At 43.3% G+C, this 23,106-nt stretch overlaps 3 protein-coding genes across 6 annotated transcripts; 2 read left to right on the forward strand and 1 right to left on the reverse strand.

Annotated features, from left to right (window-relative positions):
• Window positions 1–984: 984 nt before the first annotated feature.
• On the reverse strand, window positions 985–5,106 carry LOC100842837 (nuclear pore complex protein NUP35). Its single transcript, XM_003565055.4, has 3 exons — window positions 4,495–5,106; window positions 2,125–2,236; window positions 985–1,504 (listed from the first exon to the last, which is right to left on the reverse strand). Exons 1-3 carry the CDS (start codon window positions 5,016–5,018, stop codon window positions 1,175–1,177), a joined length of 966 nt encoding a protein of 321 aa, XP_003565103.1. The 5' UTR covers window positions 5,019–5,106; the 3' UTR covers window positions 985–1,174.
• Window positions 5,107–5,205: 99 nt separating this feature from the next.
• LOC100839800 (thioredoxin-related transmembrane protein 2 homolog) lies at window positions 5,206–12,329 on the forward strand. 3 transcript variants are annotated; one of them, XM_003565045.4, is made up of 11 exons: window positions 5,215–5,491; window positions 5,596–5,640; window positions 6,777–6,833; window positions 7,029–7,098; window positions 8,217–8,258; window positions 10,023–10,096; window positions 10,294–10,364; window positions 10,807–10,892; window positions 11,064–11,164; window positions 11,839–11,909; window positions 11,994–12,329. In XM_003565045.4, the coding sequence occupies exons 1-10, from the start codon at window positions 5,282–5,284 to the stop codon at window positions 11,905–11,907; spliced, it is 825 nt and encodes a 274-aa protein (XP_003565093.1). In that variant the 5' UTR covers window positions 5,215–5,281; the 3' UTR covers window positions 11,908–11,909; window positions 11,994–12,329. The 3 variants fall into 3 exon arrangements, with proteins under 3 accessions (XP_014754455.1, XP_024314172.1, XP_003565093.1); XM_024458404.1 differs by lacking the exon at window positions 11,064–11,164 and having other exon boundaries at window positions 5,208–5,491; window positions 11,994–12,303; XM_014898969.2 differs by lacking the exons at window positions 11,839–11,909; window positions 11,994–12,329 and having other exon boundaries at window positions 5,206–5,491; window positions 11,005–11,147.
• LOC100837244 (homeobox-leucine zipper protein HOX29) lies at window positions 12,239–23,106 on the forward strand. Of its 2 annotated transcripts, XM_024458403.1 has the most exons (17): window positions 12,239–12,366; window positions 13,884–19,274; window positions 19,404–19,507; window positions 19,658–19,748; window positions 19,840–19,935; window positions 20,045–20,158; window positions 20,243–20,326; window positions 20,417–20,572; window positions 20,661–20,735; window positions 20,841–20,947; window positions 21,038–21,230; window positions 21,308–21,493; window positions 21,569–21,646; window positions 21,808–21,942; window positions 22,040–22,368; window positions 22,468–22,576; window positions 22,666–23,106. In XM_024458403.1, the coding sequence occupies exons 2-17, from the start codon at window positions 18,909–18,911 to the stop codon at window positions 22,960–22,962; spliced, it is 2,520 nt and encodes an 839-aa protein (XP_024314171.1). In that variant the 5' UTR covers window positions 12,239–12,366; window positions 13,884–18,908; the 3' UTR covers window positions 22,963–23,106. The 2 variants fall into 2 exon arrangements, with proteins under 2 accessions (XP_024314171.1, XP_003565084.1); XM_003565036.4 differs by lacking the exon at window positions 12,239–12,366 and having other exon boundaries at window positions 12,483–19,274.

Below are 23,106 nucleotides of genomic sequence, written 5' to 3' on the forward strand. Positions count from 1 at the left end.
CAAAAGAGAAAGAAAATAAATTATTATGATGTGGGAGGCACTCTTGCATAATATTATCTTTTTCGTTATAGATAAATTTATCTTGTTGTTCTAACTTATGAAGTTTAATTCTCTGGTACGACAGAGGTACGGGTTTTATTTAAACTAATGTTCGCTAGTGCATACCTACAGTTGACATATATATTTTTATTTTTGTGCAGGAGCAAATAATGTGGTGGCTTCACACGTTTGTCAGCCCACACTAACCCACAATTTCGGAGAGTTTAATTTATCTGTACTAAGATATAATTTGTTTGAAGTCTTTCTGTACTTCGTTTATTGTTGATTTGCTCAATGGACGTGCTCAAACTCTGGCCTGGGCGTACTACTTGATGTTGTTCAATGCATCGAGTTAATCATTAATCCAAAATATTCCTAACATGTACTGCTAAGTACTTCATGTTGGATTAGTGAGCTGGATTGACTTGACCATGCTATGTCAACGAATGATCAATTGCCACTTCTTTTCGTCTAATTCTTTTCCAAATCGTGGCCCGTGTTGACCCCCTTAATCATGAAGACTTAAGAAAGTCTAACCCTAGCTGACTAACAAAGGTCCAATTCTTGTTCTTTAGTTTCGTTCCTGCAAGATTCAGGGAATAACTGAACGAGAGCAAAGCCGGATTCGTTGTTTCCACACGGGAAACAATTCGCATCAGGTTGACCAGACGACAAGATATCATTTCTTTTGCGTTATGTAAACTTTATATGGACGTGCAAAACAGACAGACCAGGCCAACTAACTCTAGAAGCAGGTCAAAAAACCAGGATGTGAAACATTTTGCTGTCTCGGGCGTGAACAGGTGAAACCTAACTCCCAACTTCCAACGCTTTACTCCCTCTGATCCTAAATTGTTGTCAAAATATTACATGTATTTAGACACTTTTTAAGAATAGATGCATCCATTAACTGCACACACGTAAGCCAGAGGCCAGAACAGTAACTTCTACAGCGCCAAATTGAGCGCCTGATACAACAGGATGATAGAACGGCAGCAAACACGTAAATTTGGCAAGGAATAATCAATCAACGTTACCAACAGTAAAAAGTGCTAGAACCATAACATTGATCAGTGATCCTCGTGCCATGAAATGGCCAAAAGTGTTCGTCCACCATTAGGTTTGACAACAGATTTTAGAGGCCAAACATTAAGTCCATAACTTTGGACAACACGGATTTTGCAGGTGAAGCGATGGCTCCAGAAGCACCATGGCTGCTCTCATTGAAGCTGCCATTTTGCATGGAATTGCTAGGCAAAGGTGCTAGCGCGTTCCTGGTGGCGAACCCGCTGGGCACTACAGGCTGTGATGGAAATGGAATTGATACGCTGCCCTGGTAGTTCTCATCGGTGTTGTCCTTCAGATAAGGTCGCTGCCATGGATCCACTTGCTTCACCCCAATTATAAGAACACTGCTTAACTGATGACCATGTTTAGCAAGAGCTTTCTGTGCATCATGATGGCTCTAAAATATATAAAAAAAGACACAAATCAGTGGATGAGTAAATACTAGATGCACAACCAAGAAAACTGGCCTTCAGTGGAAGTTTGCAAATACATATACACTGTTGACATATTTCAGTTTATGCACAATAGCAAGGTCCCACAAGAGAAATTATTGATGGTAGGCAAAGCTTATTATAGCAAGGCACTGTGTCATGTACAGGACATCTAAGTATCAAACTAAATGAATGTATTGACCCTCATTTCCATCATCACTTTCAGTACGTATTTCATTTCAACAGTAATATTTTTATATTCTGAACCAAATACAGAGGCTCGCAGAAAATGGGTGTATTAGTTGGCTAGTTGCTTACGCGACGGACGAATATTTTTATAATCAAGTCTTAAGCAAAGGGACAAGGAAAAGGAGTGTCCACAGCTGCAAAAGGGAGAAGCATATCATTTGTATCCAGCATATAACAAAAAGGGCGCCTGAAATTCTGAACCAAGATAAAGTGCACCTCCCAACTAGCACACAAGCACACACACTGATATCTTGTTATCACGAAGTTATCATCATAATTAGAGAACAGAGATCCGGTATATTATCAATGCTGAAACAGTTACATTATCAATGCTTACCTGATACAAGATATGCATCCAGTTCGCATCCCTCGGACCAGGAACATGTCTCAAGACTATCCCACATTTCTCAAATTCCCTTAGTACCATGTTTGTATCGCCAGGCAAAAAACTGGCACAAAGAAGGCAGGAGACATTATCAAAATGAAATACATCACGGAGCCTAAGCACATTTTATGATTTTGATTAGGACAGCGAAACCAATGAATAAACTAGATCATGCACTAAAGATAAGATTTGCTTTAAATGACATAGCTCAAGAAAATATACATTCATACAACAACTAGAATAATGTCTGAATACTGAAATCAGAACAGATGCAAGGGTGTAACGGGCACTGCAGGGGTACGGTATTATGTATATGTTCATGAAATATCTCCCAAAGGAGCAACAATTAAAGTGTAGATGTATCCAGAAGTTATGCCTGACTGTATATTGCATCCAAAATATAGATGCGAACACGTTTCTAAAACTGTGTGTACCTAGATTGTCTGCGTTTCTCGTTCCCCAACTACTTAGATTGTGCACCCAAAACTCTAACCCCACAAAAAGTGTAGCCACAATTCGCAAATGAGAAAGTGAACATACATCATTTCTTAGCAGGAAATCAGTCCATTGTACATGGGCATTACGTTACTTTCACCCAGTCTCTGAAAACTATGATCCATAAGAGAAATAACCTAACCATAGCGATAAACTAGCATGAAACCTACAAATTTGCAACTGCATCTAATCATAAATATACTAAGTAAAGACATAAATAGAGAGAACATGGATTGATCAGAAATTTTAGCTAAAGCCTAATACACAGATGAAATAACAAGAGAAATATAGCACTCCCTCGAGTAAAGTCTATTTTAAACACTGAGTTTAAAGGGGTGATCAGAATCGAACCCTGAACTTCCAATCCCTGAAATCAGAACCCTAAACTCACGTTCCCAGTTATTACCCACGTCTCCACCGGATTTGCTGATGCGGCAACGGTAAACGCTGGGTCACCCCTCCGTTCCTCCTCTACGGCAGGATCGCCTCGCCGTCTGCCGCAGAAGCACGCATCCAGACGCCGCATCCCTGTTGATCTGGACCAGCTGCTAGAAAGAGAGAAGGGAGACGACTAGGGTGCACGGCGCTGCATAGTGAATACAAACAGGAGAGATCGAGCAAAAGGAAAGATTCACAGAGCGAGGTGATGAAGACGATAGATATGCCATGCGGGCCATGGATGTCGTGTCGTTGACAAGAGATGAGACGACGGTGCCTATGTCAGCAATCCCCTGCTTGGGAATGACCTAAATGATATCTTAGACCGGGAACAATAAGATCAGAGTGCTGGTTTCCAGGATTAGGAGTTTAAGGTTCAATCTCGACAGACTCTATGAGTTCAAGGTTTATTTTAGACTTTACTCCACTCCAGCATAGTCAGGCAATTCTTTTCATAACAACTATATGAAGTACAATGTCAAAAGGAGTAGCTCTCCCTCAAATTACAACTGAACCAAATTCTGTGACAAAAATCAACAAACATGAATACTAAAAGATTTCCACACTGATAGAACACTAATCATCTGAACCACGAAAATATAGTTCAATAAAATAAAATTAGCAGAACTGAATCAGCTAGAGTTTATGAGTTTGGTCAACGAAAGAGAATGAGAGGTAGGTAGAAGCTTAATAGTACTGTGTCCAAAAGTTGACCATTCTCTGGCTAACGGATCTCCCCAGTTTCAACCTGCCTACCATTTGATTTTGACCCCAGCTCTTCATCACATTTTTACATAGCCTAATGGTATTTGGATGGTGCTTTGAATATTAAGATGGACAATTGAATGCGAAGGATCATTTCTAAAAAGTTTCCTGGTAACGTCATATAGTTAATCTTGGTATCGGTAAGACAGTAACACAATTAGATGTCACAGAATATATGATTTCTGATTTGATAACTGCATCAGTGTACTCCCTCCGTTCCACAAAACACCTCATATAGATTTGTGCACTTAGACCACGGAAGCTCTTGTTTCTTGTGCTTGACCATTCCTATTGGATTAAAAGCAAGGGATGTGAGTAGTTATTGGCTGGGTGCGGGAGCCAAGAGAAAAATGAGATGTATTGTGGAACAAACGAGAAAAAATTATATGAGTTGTTTTGTGGAATGGAGGGAGTATTTCCGGTCTCTACTTCTCTTTGGTCGCATGCAATTCCTACATGTGTAGGAGACATAATCACCAATTCTTTACACACTGATCCATTTAGTCGCTTACTAATCGCTTGTACCACATACACAATCTATAAGAAATGAATCCAACGCCACAAATTTCACCACAAATCTAGTGCGTTTGTCCTATCGAATCAGCAGTAGGAGAGGGGACGTACCCAAAAACCGTGACCCATTCCTCTTCGTCGACCCGGCCAGTGGAGAGCACCGAATCCCTCGGCATCTCCGGCCGCGCAACCTCCCTGGGCGGCGGCAGCGTGATCAGCGCCACCTTCTGCTGCTGCGACTGCGACTGCTGCCCGGACACCGTCGTCGGGGACTGCTGGTGATGCACGACTCCGTCCGCCGGGGAACTATCCCTAGCCTTGTCATCCACCGAGGGGGACCACCACGCCGAGGGGGCGGGGGAGCCATTGGAGCGCAGCGGGGAGAAGAGGCCGCCACGAGGGGGAGGAGGCGACGGAGTCATGGTTACCTGCGGAGGAGTGTGGTGCTGCGGGGAAGGGGAGTGGCGCGAGAGGTCATCGAGGGAGAGCAGCGGGGGAGGCGGCGGCGGCGTGGAGGTCTGGGTCTCGCGGCGCAGGGAGGCCGGGGGTAGGCGGTAGGAAGATGATACCGGGGATGAGAGGTCCCGGAGGAACGGCGGGTGGTGCCGCCGGTGGTCGGGCCTTGTAGCGCTCATCGCCGGCGGCGAGGAGGAGAAACCCTAGTAGAAGCAGTCACACGATCGAGCGTTAGAGAGTGTGGGCTTTTCGTTTCGTCAAAGAGAGTGCGGGCTTTCGGGTGTTATCGAACGTTCACCAACTGACGACCTGTCTCTACCTGTCAGTGGGTAGAGAAAAACATCTGGCTCAAAGTTCTAAAGCTGAATTACGCGAGGCTACTTCGAAGGCGTAATCATTTTCGACGGCGAAAGCGGGACCCGTTTCGCGTAGTCGAACAAAAATGGAGGTCGCGACGGCGACGGAGGCGTCGGCGCCGGCGGCGAGCGGCGGGGCGAAGCGGCGGAGCCACCCGTTCCCGTGGCTCGACTTGGCCATCTCCGAGCCCTTCTACTTCCTCCACCTCGTCGCCTTCTTCTCCTACTTCGCGGCCCGCACCACAGCGCCCTCGGCCGAGGACGACGTCGAGTTCCACAGCCGCCTCATCCGACGGGTGAGATCCCGTGATCCCCGCATCTCGATCCGGATCGCCTCATTCGCTGGTGCTTGAACTGTTTTGGCTCATGTGGATCGGTGCTTGTCCCTGTGTTTTTGCAGGAGATCCAGGCGGTGCTCGTGTTCCTGGTGCTCTTCACGGTGAAGGTACGGTGTTTAATTACGATTAGTATTTCTGCATACAAGGTTCCGAGTACTGTACTGAATTTGGTTATTAGATTAGTTGGGGTGTTGAGAGCTGCTAACGTACAATTTCTAGGCGAGGCAAACGTGAGCTTGGTGCCATTATGCGATCTAATGCTCAATAGTTATTGTTTTTGCAACTTCTGAGCATTCCATTCATGACCCGTTAGGCTACAAGGCCTACGACGCATCAGAACAGTTCCAGATGAAACTTGACTCCAGATTTGAGTGAACTTGAATATTCATGTTATTCAGTAGGTGTATTGATGTGTGGAGGAATTAAATTGGTATGCTGTTTGTATGTTTGAGAAAACTAATACAGCATCATCTTGTGAAATGCAAGGATAGTGCACTCCACTGCGAGGATTTGCTTTACTTGCACTCCACTGATACAGTATCAATGTCTGAAACCACATTCTTAATTTTTGGGCACTTCCTAAAATATTTCAGATATACAAAGAGACTGGGAATGCTTTTCCTCAAAAAGACTGGGCATGCGTTGTCTGTTTTTGGTGGTAATGAATAATTTGTTGTGGTGAAATATGAAATTGCGGCAATCAAGATAACTTTTGCTTGATATAGTGCATAACATTGTGTGCTGTAGGAGGCTGGACTCCTAAACTGACACTTTGTTGTTATTCAAATGAAAATGGTCTTCTGTGGTTGGACTTTACATGTTTGTGTACGGCTTTATTATCACACATTTATCATGTGGATTGACAGATCACTTAACTTTATTTTGTGTTAAGAGATAAACTAAAATATTTCTACAAAGTGGATAGTGTAAGAGGGATTTTACTTTTGAGCCCTCAAATGCACCACCTATAATATGTATGGCAATGCTTAGCAGATTTTGAAGGAGGAAAACTGAACATTCCTGCACGCATGTATGTCATGATTAGCAGAAGACTTCACTTATTTCGTGTAGGAGTTGAAAACCGTTTGCTTGTGAATTTTCGACGAATTGGTCGGGGTGGAAGGGGGATTTTTTTTTCAGAGCCCTCAAAAGTACCTCTAAATGTATGGAAAAAGGAGCCATTTTCATTTCTAGGCTCCTGAAGGTGTTCACTCTTTGCTAATGGAACAATAATGCTTAGCAGATTGTGAAAGAGGAAAACTGGGAAACACTCATTGCTGATTCATTGCTCTACGCAAAGGTGTGTTCACATAAATGGTTTGGTACTCTTACTCTGTGGCCCATTGACCTGTGAAATGATAAATCATGATTTCTGGTTTTATTTGATGTGCGGGAGCCTGGAAAGTGGGACTCAGGCCACTGCATTGCTGTTTATTACTACAGTTAATATTGCTGAATATCGTAGGACTCCTCATTTTCCTGTTTTGCTTTGTAGGGCCTATTGTTGGCAGTTATAATGGTTATTGATTACTGGTTGGCTCTCTGCTACTTACTGGGATTTGTTGGTATGATTTCGTTTATCTTTGGGCTCTATTGTACATTCATGGTCATACTTGTATATGAAGAACGAAGTACAATAACTGTGAGATTTTCTATTTTCCGTAACAATTTATTTACAGTTCAAGTTTTGTGGGCACTTAAAGGGAAACCCCTTCTTATCTGAAACTCCTATAGGGCTCATTCTGAGGTTCATGTTTTAGCTGGATTCATGTTCATATCCATCAAATGCTGCTTTCCCTTTCTTTTATCAGACTGATCTAAATTTGTTCTGCATATTTGAATCTGTTTGTTCCTTAGACTGAAGTCCTGACCAGCAAACACCCATCCCAAGTTTACACAATGAAGGAGCTGTAGCCATGATATACCAACCGCCTAAATGACTATAAATAAGCTGATATCCGATAAGTGGAATTTTTAGACTATGTAAGTTATAGTGCCGCAGATTTGTTCTTAGAAGATTGGTCACCGTTTCCTACCCTAGCACTGAGGAGGATATATATTATGCTACGAGTGTCAGTTGATGCGATCTTCGCCAAAGGTCTTAGCAAATTATGCATCCCATGCTTCTAGCATAGCACGAAGGATCAAAACAGATGGTATTCAACCGCTGATGATTGGACCCACCTTCTTTAGGCAGGATGGTAACAATGTGTTTGGCTTTCTAGCTCATGCTCTGTGAAAAACCTTGATATTTAGCATGGCAAGATGCTCCCAGATCCAGCAAGATCCTCATTGACTAGTGGCAATGCTGATGCCAGTGGCTTTGCAGTACATATTTGACATGATCACTTGTTCTCGCAGTCACTAAGGCACAATATCAAGTGTACATTTAATTATTTTGTTATATGAACCACTATGCTAGGAGAGAGATATCTTATATAGTAACATGGGATACACTGGTTCTTGATTACCTACTTACCCCTCTGAGCTTTCCTGTTTTCTGGAAGTAGGCATTCACTTTATATCACAATTCCAACAGAAGTTTTCCCTGGCAGTATAGTTTGAGATACTCTTTGGATGTGCTGTTCATGCTAATCTGAACTTCATTTTTCACCCTTTTTCACAAAGTTATCATTTGAACTTTTTAACCCTTTCTTCTTTTTCATTTCTTCTTATTCTGCAGTTATATATGCTGTAGCTCAACAACCACCTTATGATGGTCTAGGTATGTTTTACTTTCTATTTTAAACATTTACATGGAAATTTATGCATTGTGTTGTTCCCTGGTCTTGTCATGTTAATATGTTCATGCAATAACTCTCAAGCAGTGGACTGTATTTGTAAAGTTCGATGGTATGCTTTCAATTTGTATTTATATCTTTGTTCTGCACCATTGATGTGCTATTTCACTTATTGATTTAAGTAAAATTTAATCAATGTGTTCCGTGAGCCATCATGCTAATCATGGTTGCAAAAACGTTGGTACTGCCAAGGAGAGATTATTCACGATGGGAGACACTAGTTGTGGATTAGGAGTTTGAAACCCTGAACGACACTGATTATTCAATAAAGCTGAATGTGACATCTTTATTCCCTGCTGTCTCAGAGATAGGAGTTTGAAACCCTGAACGACACTGATTATTCAATAAAGCTGAATGTGACATCTTTATTCCCTGCTGTCTCAGAGATAGGAGTTTGAAACCCTGAACGACACTGGTTATAGGTAAGTAGGCTGTACTTAGATGTGGAATTGGACATGTACGGTCCAATGGGCTCTGGACTCCAGTTGCCTTGGATCATGTTAGATTGTTCTTATTGGACATGGACATCCATAAGCTTAAGATCCATTTTGCATTGGATACTCATTTTGCATCATATTGGATAGCCAACGATCCAATGGGCAAAGTGTGCCTCTCCTAGTCATAGCATTCCGTATCCTGTAACCTGTTGCAGCACTGACAGCCGTGGGCTGGCAGCTCTCCACCTCAGCGCAGCACCCGCCGGCGGCTTCCTGTCTCATGGCGCAGAGTTCGCCAGCTCCTTGTCTTGAAGCGTCATGGCAGCTGGCGTCTCTTTGTCCCAGAGCACTGTGTCGGCCACGGCACCAGAGGCCGTGACGAGAGTCGGCATCTTCTCAGGGACCTCGAGGAACCATGTTTCTTGACAGCCATGAAGTTCCCAGAGTTGCAGACTGCAAGGCTTCTTTGTCACCGCCGCCGCCACATAAGTGATAGCTGAATTTCTACACACAGGAGGTTACAATCAAGATGAAGTAGCTGTATGTAGAACGTGAACACACCTGTAGACGAGTTGATCCATTTGGATTTGGATATTTGTGGCCCTTATGTGTTAGGACTTGGATAGCAACCCTTGAGTTTGGACTTTGGATTGGATATGGATTAAGTCGATTTTAATTGGATTTTTGTTAGACTAGCTGTATTTGGATTTGGACATTGATCCACAAGCACCTCTAGCTGTACTGATACCTTGCTGGACATTGACAGTATGTGGTCGTGTACTGACTGGAATACTAGGGCTAAAAGGCCTTGATCTGAAATCAGTAAATTGAACCTTCGTAAAAAAGAACTGAATTTTGCTGGGGATTACCAATATTGCAAACCTGCGACAACATGCTTGACATAATGTTTTGATCCGAATGAAGATCATGAGTAAGTAACACCTACAAGTTGAATAAATTGTGCTTACTGGTTGTTTTTTAGTTCGGTATTCTCGTTTTTTTTATTATGCGCGAGTACTACACTTTTCTATTGTAGCACTCATATTATATGAGTCATATATATACATGCAAGTGCCAAAACGGTGATGCTGTTGAATCATATCTGTTCTATTAAGTGATAGTGACATACTAGTTTTCAAAGTGATGCTCTCACTCCCTATAGCTATTATTTACTCATTTTTACTCGAATTTAGAGCACCACTGCAGTTCTCTCTTAAATCGGAGATAAGATGTTCTCTTTTTTTAACACAGGCCATACACATCATATGACCCCGTTGCAACTGGAAAGCCTGCTAACTGAAGAACCAACAACACGATTTTGGCTGGTAGTTTCCTTTACATGCTCGTTTTCTCCTTTATCTGTCACCAGCAACGGTTGCCTCCTGCTTGCAACTTTTTTTTTCATCTGTGCAGAACTTCCAATAAAATATATCTCAGCCCCATAGTATATGCTAAGCCTTCAGTGATTATGGTATTAAACAGAGTTTGCTCATTGCTCGATTTGTTATTTTAATTTTAACAGGTTGAGTTCCGGACTTCCTTTTTAGGGAAATGTATACAAGCAAGCAGTGTTATGCCTGAACTCTCTAACATGTAAGTTTTACTCCTTTGTTGATTTATTTATACACTTCTAAGCTCTATATTTGGACTAAATCCTCCAACAAAATTTCCTCTTTATATCGTTATGTTTGACCTTTACAATTAGGTATAGGTAGTTGTTAATATTCTGAAAGGGTGAGACTACACTCTATGACTATTAGGATTAGACATTAGCTGGACATTGCTATTCTGGGAGGATGAATCTTAGTTGGAAGCATGAGCTGTTCTTATACTTTTCCTTTGCACTCTCATGCTATTTACAATACTTTGCTTTTGAAAATACACAACTTTACTGGTTAACGAGCTAATGCTTTCCCAGTCAATATCGGTATTATTAGTTAATAATCTATCAATTACCTATCATTTGTTCTGAACACAATATGGGTAGTACTTTCTATATATTGGAAGTTCAATTTTGCTGATTCTATTAACGCAGATACTCCAACAAGAACATTTCTTTTGGGATAATTGATATAGGGCATTTTCCAAATGCTGCGGCAAAGTTTGGAATATCCATGTGGGGTAAGCTTTTAGTTTTAGTTCTCTGCCAACTGTTCTTTTCTTTTACTTGGTTTTAATGGCCTGCATTTCATTTTTAATATAATACATGGATTCTTTATTGGATTGTGTGCAGAATATTCTTAGTCATGCATTCCCGCAAGGTTTACATTCTCAGTTGAATTTCATTAACAGATCATCATCCCACTTATATACTGTTCGACAAGGTGACTGAAGTTGCTCGGTTCCCGGAAATTGCAAATGAAACAAAAGTATTCATGCCAAAAGTTACTAAGGTTTAATTTCAATACTTCATTGCTTTTCTTATGAGTTATGATATGAAATTGAATAATCTCTCCCTTTGTGTGAACTAGTATGATTTTATATAACTTCGGAATGTCACCATTTCTATCAAACTGGCCTGTAGCAGGAGATTTAATATCTCAGTTAGAAGAATAGTGGAAATACATTACTTTTAAGCATAAATGCACATTAGGAATTAGGACTGCCTGTTTTGTTTGAAGAGCTTCAGTATTCAACTTTAGTTTTGATGTATCTGGTTATCCCAATTGTGGGAAACAGATAACTCTAGTTCCTGAAACAAAAATTTAAAAAGGTAGTGGGTGTTGGACTTAAGGAAATATATCTCACCGTTAAAGAAAAGTGTGAAAGTGAAATAACTGAAATATGGCCTACCTAAAAAAGCTATGACGCCACAGCCCCCTTTCGTTTTAGTTCTGACCAAACATCCAAGTTGGTTATCTGGTTTTGTACCTCAATCGACGCACTGAATAGGGATGTGATAAACATATCAAAGCTACAACAACTCCTGAAAGTTTGGTTAGCTATCCAGTCTTCCTCAATGGCCATATTGTGAAATTCGACCATAATAAGTACTGATGACGTCGTCCAACTTTGTGGTATTGCTTTGTAACAGATGGTTAATATTATGCCTGTATCTTTCTTACAGAAGCTTCTCTGCCAGCATTTCGATCTTGACAGGCGATTGATTGAATACCGATCTACCTTATCTACCTAGTTGTAAGACGGCCAGAAATGACTTCCACCGTCCTTTTCATTTCACTGTCTGGAGAACACCTGCTAACCAAATGCATCCTGTCGTAGGATCCAGCGCCTGTCCCAGGTGTCTCAAATGGAAGGTGCCAATTCGGACCGGATAATTGGACCAGACACAAGGTGCGGCAGCAATCACTTCAGGGGGTATCCTCAAGCTTGTTTTATTTGATGGGTGTGGTTGTGCCCATCCAGTTCAAGGCTAGTATGCTTTGTGACGACAAATATGTTTTGCATCTTACTACCATTTGTCACTTCTTGAATTATGGAATGTTACTGCCCCTGTAGAGATCCTGTAATGATTTGGCAACTATGCTTTGCAACTGCAGTAGTGGTCAATCCAGACACCATTCTTTCCACAGAGCAGTATGTCTTGGAATTTGTTCAGATCGACACCTTTTCCCAAGTGGTAATGGCCTCCACGGTAGGTCTCCCTTGCTCCCCTTCAACTCCATTCCATTATCTGCTATGTTCTCTTGCTTTTCCTTGCGAATTATACCTTAAATATGTGCTTAGTGCTCTTTGATAACCTTCATTAAAAAATTATAAAACTCAAAGCATTGCATTTGGCTACCACCATTATCAAGTGGAGGAAAAGTGGGATTTTGGTGGTATTGTTAACAAAAGCTGACTGCCCAGTAAAAGGAGGGATTGGTGGTGGGTTAGAATAGCACAAAAGCTGTTTGTTGGGTATTCAAAAGGAGGGAGAATGGGTTGATAAGATCACAAAATAATAGTAGTTCTTCAAATCTGGGGAGGCCAAATGGGAGCATGGATGGGTGATTAGCTTAGAATAACACAAAAGGTGTGCATATCCAGGCCATGACACGTCAGACCAGGTTAGTGGTTGGTAGTGGGATAGGACAAGCTCTAGCTTTTTAGCTTTCGCTGTTTTTTTAATAGAAAAACGTTTTCATATGGTTGCCACAGAGTATCTCTTCTCCTTAGAGTGGGAAAGAAAACATGGAGTATCTTCTTTTGAGTTTTGATATGAGAGAAAGTGTGGTCTTGACAAGTGCCCTGTGGACCAGTATACTCAAGAGTGGGTTGGCTTGCAGCTGTCAAGCTGATAGCCTGCAACCCCCCCTTTCTGGTTACCTGCATTAACACTGTATCATTGCAACCTATAACCTATTCAAACAAAAGTGTATACCGCTAAAATTAAAGTAAAGAGCAGTACATCTGGAAAATTAACAAATTAACTTGATTCATTTAAATTAAATGAAACAAAATACATTACCTGTACTTACTCCATTATGATTGCACATTCGTATAAATAACTGTGAAATGGCTCGGGCCTTTTGATTCACATGATTTCCAAAACACGTGAATAGGAAAAATACAGAACCAAAGTGCCATGTCATCTTGAATATTACAGGATTCAGATGATGTTTGATTTGCACAGGAAAAACGTATAATTCTTACAAAAAGTTTGGAGTGGATGGAGTTTTTCCTATGAAATCTAGTACAAATGAATTCTAAGAAAAAATCCTATGAATCAAACGATCCATGTAGGAAAAAAATCCATAGGATTGGAATCCTCCAAACATCCTTTTTAATCAATTCGTCCGGGGTATGACTAGAAGTTCCAAGGCTTTAGGAGGCTAGACCTCATGGAAGCAATCCTGATTATCCAAACGTCTTTCTTTAGAGGGCAAGCAATCTTATTTGATTGTGCGGCATTGTTTTTCCTATATAATCCATGTACTCAGTTAGAGTATTTGTTTTTCAAATTCTTGCATTTCAAAGAGGCCATTAGTTAGATCCTAGAGAGAAAAAGACCGCAGATAGAATCACCTGGGATTGGCACCTTTCTGTAGTGGAATGTGTAAGAGACTAAGAGTACATGATAATTCCTACATTTATTTTTTAAATTGTAATCCTGCATTCAAATAGGATCATACCATCCTCAAGAACCTAACTTGCTTCCAAATATTCTAGGGATCAGGAGAAAGCCACTTCAAACATGCACTAAAATCAGTACTCTACATGCAGGTAGACCCACATGCAACCACATGCAAAATGGGGAACATAGCATCCATTTTTGGAAAATATACCACAGACAACAGCTAAACTCCCCGGGGGTGTAGGATCTGGCCCTAATTTTCTTCTGCCCATGTAAGCCCCAAAGCAAAACAGAATCCGTTTGGTGTGCAAAAGCCAAAATGACATTTACCAAATTCCCCAAAATTGTTGCGTTCTGAATATGCCAAGTTGATCTGGGCCTGAACTCTGAATGCGTACAAGTACCCTGGAGGAGCACTGATTTCGAAAGAAATCTCTTTCAAACAGAATTCTGCCCCTTCTGGAATCAAAGCGAACAGTAAGGCAGCAACCAACACGGTAAAAGAAGCCAGGTTAAAGAGAGGAAAAGCCTGGGCGAATTTCTACGGACGCCGTGCTGTGCTGTGCCTGTGCTGATACGGGAATCTGCATGGGAGCGGATCGGAGTCCAAGATGCGTAAAACCCCGCCTTTAACCAGGCTCCAAATGCCGAGAAAATCCGCTTTCTCGCCGGGTCTTCTGCGTTTGCACACACACACACAACCCGACCCAGATTAGTTCTGTTCTCTGGAGTCTGGTCTGCAATCTCGAGGAAAATTCTCTGGTCTTGTTCAGGTACTTTGGGTGTTCATAGTTTGTTCTGCGTCAAAATTTGCTACGGAGTATATCAAATATCCCCTCTCCGGATTTATTTTTTTGATGAATACAGCAGCGCTGATTTCATTAATTAAGAAGGAACAAAAATATTGTACATGAACAGGAGAAAAGAGGTGGAGGACAGAGATAATTACATCCTCTAACTGAAACAAGAAACAGAAAAGCAAAAGCTTAAAAAGCTCACTGGGGATCCACCAATTTAGTGGCCTTCAGTCCAGCACTTCTCCAGAGGTGAAGCTCCTCAGAAAGACTCTGCAGCAGATCATCGATGGAGCATGCTTTTGCATTGAAGACTCGGTTGTTTCTTTCCTTCCAAGTGAACCATGAATGTAGCATCTGAAGTATGTTCCATTTTTCGCGGGCAGAGTTTGGGATTGCATCAAGACTTGCTAGTCGCCAGGAGAGTAGAGAGCAATCAGGTACCAGCACAGAGGGCAGAGGGAGGTTGAAATTGATGAGAATCCGACGCCAAAATTCCGCAGAGAAAGAGCAGTGCAGCAACAAGTGATCAGCCGTCTCGTTGCTTGTCCAGCAAAGAGAGCAGATAGGATTATGTGGCCATCCTCTTTTGGCAAGATTTTCTGCCGTTAGACACTTGCCGTGCAGAGCCACCCAATTGAAGAATTTACATTTCATAGGAATTTGGGGCTTCCACACCAGGTTCTCAAGCGGCGAGTGAATGGAACCCGTAAACTGAATGTGGTATGCAGAGCTAGCAGAGTATGTACCCGATGCAGACATCTTCCATGTAACACTATCATCCGAGTGAGGGTTAAGTTCAATGTGTTGCAGCTTCTGGTATAGCCAAACAAACTGTTGCAAGATTGCATCTGAGGGATTAGCTTTAAGGTTAGAAATCCATCGATTGTCCTCCAATGCATCAGCCACAAGGAATTTTTTTTCCTACTATGCTTGAACAGCTCAGGTGTAGTCTCCTTGAGAATAAAGCCATCAGGCCAGTGATCATGCCAGAATTTGAAGCTCCTGCCATTACCAAGCTTCAGAGAGGAGGCAGCCACAAACAGATCTTTGACCTTTTTGTCCACAACAATAGGAATAGAGTGCCACACTTTACCAGGGTCAGTATGGTATTGCCATAGCCATCTAATCTGAAGGGCAGTACTTTGATATGCAAGGTTAGGGATCCCCAGGCCCCCTAGATATTTTGGTCTGCAAACCATGCTCCATTTAACCAAGCATCGACCTCCAAAGCAGTTCTCCAAACCAGTCCAGAGAAAAGAACGGCGGAACTTATCGATCAACTTGGTTAGCCACTTGGGGTGATTGAGAACAATGAGTTGGAAAGTGGGCATGGCTGCGAGCACTGAGGTGACGAGGGTGAGTCTTCCAGCAATGGAGAGGAGCTTTGATTTCCATCCAGCAAGAACTTTGAGGATTTTATCAATTAATGGCTGATAATCAGCTCTTTTCAGGTTTCTGTGAGATAGAGGCATCCCAAGATAAGAGCAAGGGAAATTCTTCAGCGGGCAATTGAGGATACGGTGGATTCCCTCCAGATCAATATTACTGCAAGAAATAGGAGTGAAACTATTCTTATTGAAATTTGTCCGGAGTCCAGCTGCCTTGCCAAAGATGTTCAAAATCGGAGAGACCACATTCAGCTCTTGATCGTCAGGCGGAAAATAATGACATCGTCCGCATAGATGGAGGCACGGAAAGGGATTTGGAGCCGGCCCAACGGAGAAATTAACTGATGGTGCTGCGCAAAGACAAGGATTTTACTTAAGCAATCCATCACCATGACGAAGAGCAGCCTCTCCGGATATACAAAGCCAATTTGGAGCAACGTGAGAACCTGGGCAAAATACACTCGGAAATAGCACGCGGTTGCTAGAAATTTTGGATTCTTGTTTTGGCCAACGAAAACGCTGGATATGGATGAAGGAGTTCTGCACGTTAGAGATGCCGGCGGGTGGGTCACAAATTAAATCAACGAAGCAAAATAGCATTGTTTATCCAGAATTTTAAGGTTTGCCTTTGGACATCCCGAAGGAGGGAGTATGATCAAAGTAGCTAGGTGGAGTGATTGTTAGTACATCTTTGAATGGACGTTCTAAGCGTATGCATTATTTACATAAACTCAGTGCATCAACAATCAAATCTTGCACCAGTAGAGAGTAGACTACAAGTTGGCAAGATTGATCTTCGATGATTTGACCCGTCTTGTCTCACTAACAGGTGGCCTTAGAGCCCACATGTAAGTGACACGTGGCGGGGCAAATCATCAATATGCAAAAGTAAAGTAGGCATACGAATCTTATGTCCGCAGTAATAAATATAAGGTATTTGCATATTTTACAAACTATGTGTAACTTCAGGTTTACAAACGTGATGAGACTGAAATCGCACATTTATATACCTGATGTTGCACACATTTTGTGCAATGTCAAGCTTTGTAACGTGGAATTGAAAGTAACCATTTCTTAGAGTACTTAGAAATTGCAAATCTAAAACGATTTTGTTATTCCTAAGGCGACAGGGAAACAATTATTTCAAATCGATGCTAACAACTGTATGATACAAACACTGAGATTACTGCAAAATTCATACAGGTACAAATTATGTGAAAATTTTAATTGGATGGTTATGATCATTGACTGAAAAATAACTATTTTTAAGTCGGCTGTGAAATAGACACTCCCAATCTAAAAATCATACTTCGATAGAAGAAGTATATCAATAAAATTGCACAAGTCAAGTTGCTTAAAACTTCTAAAAAAATCAAGCCAGCAAATGGAATGTTTTTGTTATGGAAGCAAATGGAATGTTGTTTACAAAAAAATAAGTTGAGTGTTCCGATAGAAGAAATCACGGACGCACTTGTGCAAGAGGGAGCAATATTGTTAGCGGATTTACGCACATCCACGAGAGATATCTGCCAGTTCTTTAGGGGATCGAGAGTTCACGCCCTGAGTCAGGGGGAATGTCTCTTGAGTACAGTGCTAGCATAAATATTAAAAGGAGAGCAAAAAGAAAAAGGAAAAGAGATTCCTTTAAGCACTGCTAAATTGTTACCAGTTTTTTTCCTCTATGTGCGTGATGTGCAAAGGAAAAAGATGCAGATTGTATTCTACCGATGGAAGAAATTTAAAGGAAAAAAAAGCTTCGAATCTCCTAAAGCATGTGCAGAAAGCTTTCAATTATTTGCGTAAACTAGTATCGGCCCGTTGTTAAGCTAACCATGCATCATACTGAATCTAACTGGGAATTGTCATTCACTTCGTTTGCTTAGTCCAACTATCCTCACTAACTCCAAATAATTCCTGAGTTTTTGAAGCACTGTTTTAAAAAAACATTGGATCCAATATAACGAGTCCCCCTTTTGGAGAGTGAGAATTTTCATCAAATTCTGTGGGTGTTGAACCGTTTCTATGAAATTTCGTCAATTACTCTATTTGTATGTGAATTTTTTTCTACTCCCTCCATTCCTAAATACTTGTCGTGGTTTTAGTGCAAATTTGTTTGCAAATTTGCACTAAAACCACGACAAGTATTTAGGAACGGAGGGAGTATTGACTATGCATGTACTTTCAAGGAAAAATTTCATTTGAGTCTAACCTCAGGAAAACTTATTTCCTATGTTTCTACAATGCCAAGCACCTGATCGATACTTCCAGCAAGTTTGTGTGATACAACCAAACAGTTTGTTTTGCACATTCTCATGTTCTCAATTTCTGCAGAATTCAACACGTCATGATATTCAAATTCCTATGTTTTTTATTCTTGCTTTTTGAATCATGCGAATCAAAGAGTCCCTCAAAACAAAACAAAAAACACTCTAAAGATCGATTTATACTGTGTTTTTCCGGTGAAATTTAATTTACTGTTGTTGGTGGAGGATAGTATGAAATTACGAGTGGTACAACTGCTACCAAATGCCGGAATTGGGTCGGAGGAGCTCGCACGGAGCTTTCCTTTTCCAAATTTAATACCACCCGCGGTTGGTTCGATCGAGTTTTTTTCCTTTAAAGAAGAAGCGCGCGACACAGCTCGTCAACCCAAAAAGCACGGCCTTCCTTGTGCTTGCCGATGCCCGGGCATTAGAGGAAAGCAAGCGGCTCCGGCGCTCCGGCCATGGCCTCTCTCCCCCCTTCCCCATGCCACCCACATGCGCCCACTCCACTCCCCTCCACCAAGCACAACCTCTAGGGGCTTCTAGCTGCTGGCCAATTGAGAGTCTGATCGAGACGGCGTCGGCGTACTCGGTTGGTTTGGGCATTGATTGGCTCTGAATTTCTGATAGAGATCGATAGGCAATTGGCGTGTAGTGGTTAAAAGTTTAACATGGTGACGGCGAGGGAGATGGCGGCGGCCATGGACGCGAGCAAGTACGTGCGGTACACGCCGGAGCAGGTGGAGGCGCTGGAGCGGCTCTACTACGAGTGCCCGAAGCCGAGCTCGCTGCGGCGGCAGCAGCTGGTCCGGGAGTGCGCCGTGCTGGCCGCCGTGGACCCGAAGCAGATCAAGGTGTGGTTCCAGAACCGCCGCTGCCGGGAGAAGCAGCGCAGGGAGTCCGGCAGGCTGCAGTCGCTCAACCGCAAGCTGACCGCCATGAACAAGCTGCTCATGGAGGAGAACGACCGCCTCCAGAAGCAGGTCTCCAGCCTCGTCTACGAGAACGGATACTACCGCCAGCAGCACACCCACAGCGTACGTCCTTCTTCTCCTCCTCCGGCTCCGGCGGCGATGAGTTCTTCTTCTTCCCTGCGGCTGCTGCAAGTGCGAGAAGCTCACGCCTTTGTTGCTCCTCCTCCTCCCCCGTTGCTGTTGCCGTTGCAGGCGGGGCTGGCCACGACGGACACGAGCTGCGAGTCGGTCGTCACCAGCGGCCAGCAGCAGAACGTCGTCGTTCCGCCGCCGCCGCGCGACGCGAGCCCGGCTGGGTACGTATGCCTGTTTCTTTGGCTGTCGGACATGATCTGTCCCTTCAGTTCTTGGCCATGTTCCTTTTAGCTTTTGTTGTACAGGCTATAGCTAGTTTGTGTGGGACATACGTACAGATGTGGGGTTTTCAGTACTGTTTCCTCCTGCAGATTGATGTCTATCGCCGAGGAGACATTGACGGAGTTTCTGTCCAAGGCCACGGGAACCGCCGTCGAGTGGGTCCAAATGCCTGGGATGAAGGTCAGTTTCCTCTGAATTCCCCATCTCTCCTTAACTATGCAGATCTTGCATGGGGTGTGTGCTCAACTTTTATTGTCATGGTCATGTGCAGCCTGGTCCGGATTCCATTGGAATCATTGCCATCTCGCATGGTTGCGCGGGTGTCGCTGCGCGAGCTTGCGGCCTCGTAGGCATGGAGCCTGCCAAAGTAAGCTCATTCGCTTTACTCTACTACTCGATCCCTTGTGACCTTGTCACTTTTAATTCTGAGCAACTCAAAGAGAATTCCTGATTGTTGTTGAGCCGTGTCAACTCAGGTTGCTGAAATCCTCAAGGATCGGCCGCTCTGGCTGCGCGATTGCCGCTCGATGGAGGTGGTGAATGTACTGCCTGCTGGCAGTAATGGCACGATTGAGCTTCTCTACATGCAGGTAGGACTTGCTTCCTTAGTTGCCATATATGACGCTTCTCAGCTCACAAGATATCATGAACTTGAGTTTTGGTTTTGTCTATAGCTCTATGCGCAGACGACACTCGCACCGGCTCGCGACTTCTGGTTGCTTCGGTACACCTCCATTCTTGATGATGGAAGCTTAGTGGTAAATTTCTGATCATCAAGCATTCCTGTCCAATTTTGTATCATATAGCATGTTTTATGTGCTGGTTGTGTGACTGTTCTTTCTATAAAGGTATGTGAAAGATCACTCAGTAGCAAGCAAGGAGGCCCAAGCATGCCCCTTGTGCAGCCTTTCATCAGGGGGGAGATGCTTCCCAGCGGGTTCTTGATCCGGCCTAGCGATGGCGGAGGTAGTGTGATTCACATCGTTGACCATTTGGACCTGGAGGTAATAACAATTTCAGCAACAAATGACAAATTGCTTCTCATTTTAGTTCATCTAGCACGAAAACACTAAAGCTAGTTTGTGCTCACAGCCTAGGAGCGTGCCTGAAGTTGTGAGGCCACTGTACGAATCTTCTGCCATAGTTGCTCAGAAGATGTCAATGGCGGTACAGTAACATTGAATATACTCTTTTACTTGTTGCTCTTGATAATAATTAATTTTTTAGGCATAGAACATTAAGTTTTGGAATATTCCAATTTTGGGAATGCAGGCTTTGCGCTATCTCAGGCAGCTTGCTCATGAAGATACTCATTCTATAATCACCGGATGGGGCAGACAGCCTGCCGCCTTGCGGGCTCTAAGCCAGAAGCTCACCAGGTTGGGCTCTGGAACAGCACAGACATTTCAGATCCTCTTTTCATGAATCTGTTTCAGTAAAATGTGTAACTGAATTTGCACCTTTATCAGAGGTTTCAATGAAGCTCTCTGTGGGCTTACTGATGATGGATGGTCCGCGATTGAGAGCGATGGAGTGGATGATGTTTGCATCTCTGTTAATTCATCTCTCAATAAAGTGATCAGTTGCAATGCAACATTCGGCGATGGACTACCCATAGTTAGCGCTGGTGTTCTTTGTGCGAAGGCATCGATGCTATTGCAGGTTAGTTTCAGTTACTTGAAGTTTGTTACTGTGAACATATTCTCTGATTTTAACATCGACTCTGCTAATGGTTGTAGGATGTCTCTCCACCGTCACTCCTGCAGTTTTTGCATGAGCACCGGTCACAATGGGCTGACAGCACTTTAGATGCATTCTTTGCTTCTGCACTGAAACCCAATTTCTGCAATTTACCTATGTCTCGTCTTGGAGGGTTTAGTGGTCAGGTTATTCTTCCTTTAGCACACACGTTTGACCCTGAAGAAGTAAGCCCCTGTTCTTTTGTAAATTTCTAAATCCCCGTTTTGTAGTGTCCATCTGCTCATGATTTCTTCTTTCAGTTCCTGGAAGTTATCAAGATAGGAAATGCCAGTAACTATCAAGATACACTCATGCATCGCGATCTGTTCCTCTTGCAGGTAACCTTTACTTGTTAGTACCATTTTCACACAATTGCAATCAAATTTTATCTCTCTACAAAACCGAATCGGTTAGCTGGATTCACATATATTTTTCATGAGCTTTTGGGAAATCATTGTGTCACGTTTGTAAAACTTGTGTATTTGGATTGAATTGGCAGATGTACAACGGAGTGGATGAGAACACCGTAGGCAGTTGTTCAGAGCTTATCTTTGCACCCATAGATGCATCATTCAGCGATGATTCTCCACTCCTGCCTTCCGGTTTCCGCATCATTCCAATCGATTCTCCTCTTGTAAGTAATTTTGCACCCCAAAGATGAGATATCAATTAGAACTTGAAACCACCAAAGGTTTCACCTTAATTATCTCTCCCTGCATATGTTTGTGCAGGACACATCTAGCCCGAACTGCACGCTGGACCTTGCGTCCACCCTGGAGGTCGGCACACCCCGAGGCAGGATGACCGGCAGCGGATCCGTGAACGGAGCTGGCATGAAGGCCGTGATGACGATAGCATTCCAGTTTGCCTTCGAGAGCCACCTGCAAGACAGCGTGGCAGCCATGGCGCAGCAGTACATGCGAAGCATCATCTCGTCGGTGCAAAGGATCGCGCTGGCGCTCTCGTCGTCGCGCCTCGTGTCTCATGGCAGCCCTCGCCTCCTCCCGCATGTTACGCCGGAGGCAGCCACGCTGTCCAGATGGATTGTTCAGAGCTACAGGTCTGTGGTTTGGGATAGTTAGTTACCTTAGAACTGGTGCTTGTGTTGGTAGCTAGTTTGTGTGGTTAGTCCTGATCAATGGTGTGTTGGCTTGTGCAGGTTTCACTTTGGGGCTGAACTCATCAAATCTGGAGACGCAGACGGCGGCGAATCGGTGCTTAAATCCCTGTGGCATCATACCAGTGCAATACTCTGCTGCTCTCTGAAGGTATATATGTTGATTCCATCTTTTTTGTTGTTGCAAACCTCACTGAAGATTGTTCCCTGAGCTTGTGACGAACACTGTTTGTGTTGCAGGCGATGCCGGTGCTGACATTCGCGAACCAGTCCGGGCTGGACATGCTGGAAACAACTCTGGCGGCGCTCCAGGACATGGCCCTGGAGAAGATCTTGGGCGACCAAGCGGGGAAGAGCCTGCTTGCCGAGCTCCCCGGCATCATGGAGCAGGGGTTCGCGTGCGTGCAGGGCGGGGTGTGCGCGTCGAGGCTGGGCCGGCCGGCGGCGTACGAGAAGGCGGTGGCGTGGAAGGTGCTCGACGACGGCGGCGCCGCGCACTGCGTCTGCTTCGCGTTCCTCGGCTGGTCTTTCGTTTGATCTTGTCTTGTCTGCTGCTAGCTGCTGCCTGCTGGATGGATTTAGCTTTGTGAAATCACTGGATGAATGGATGCACTATTTAGTAGTGCTAGTATGGTTTAAGCAACTGCGGACAAATTGGATGTTTTTTTTTTTGACAGCAAA

This window comes from Brachypodium distachyon, chromosome 2, assembly GCF_000005505.3.
Source record: "Brachypodium distachyon strain Bd21 chromosome 2, Brachypodium_distachyon_v3.0, whole genome shotgun sequence".
Lineage (NCBI taxonomy): Eukaryota > Viridiplantae > Streptophyta > Magnoliopsida > Poales > Poaceae > Brachypodium > Brachypodium distachyon.

Coding starts and splice junctions, on each gene's coding strand:
- LOC100839800 (XM_003565045.4), top strand. CDS start 5,282: ATGGAGGTCGCGACGGCGACGGAGGCGTCGGCGCCGGCGGCGAGCGGC. Junction 5,492..5,595: donor ACAGCCGCCTCATCCGACGG/GTGAGATCCCGT, acceptor GTGTTTTTGCAG/GAGATCCAGGCGGTGCTCGT. Junction 7,099..8,216: donor CTACTTACTGGGATTTGTTG/GTATGATTTCGT, acceptor CTTATTCTGCAG/TTATATATGCTGTAGCTCAA.
- LOC100837244 (XM_024458403.1), top strand. CDS start 18,909: ATGGTGACGGCGAGGGAGATGGCGGCGGCCATGGACGCGAGCAAGTAC. Junction 19,936..20,044: donor TAGGCATGGAGCCTGCCAAA/GTAAGCTCATTC, acceptor GTGTCAACTCAG/GTTGCTGAAATCCTCAAGGA. Junction 21,647..21,807: donor GCGATCTGTTCCTCTTGCAG/GTAACCTTTACT, acceptor TTGAATTGGCAG/ATGTACAACGGAGTGGATGA.
- LOC100842837 (XM_003565055.4), bottom strand. CDS start 5,018: ATGAGCGCTACAAGGCCCGACCACCGGCGGCACCACCCGCCGTTCCTC. Junction 2,237..4,494: donor GAATGGGTCACGGTTTTTGG/GTACGTCCCCTC, acceptor TCTTTGTGCCAG/TTTTTTGCCTGGCGATACAA. Junction 1,505..2,124: donor GGATGCATATCTTGTATCAG/GTAAGCATTGAT, acceptor TATATATTTTAG/AGCCATCATGATGCACAGAA.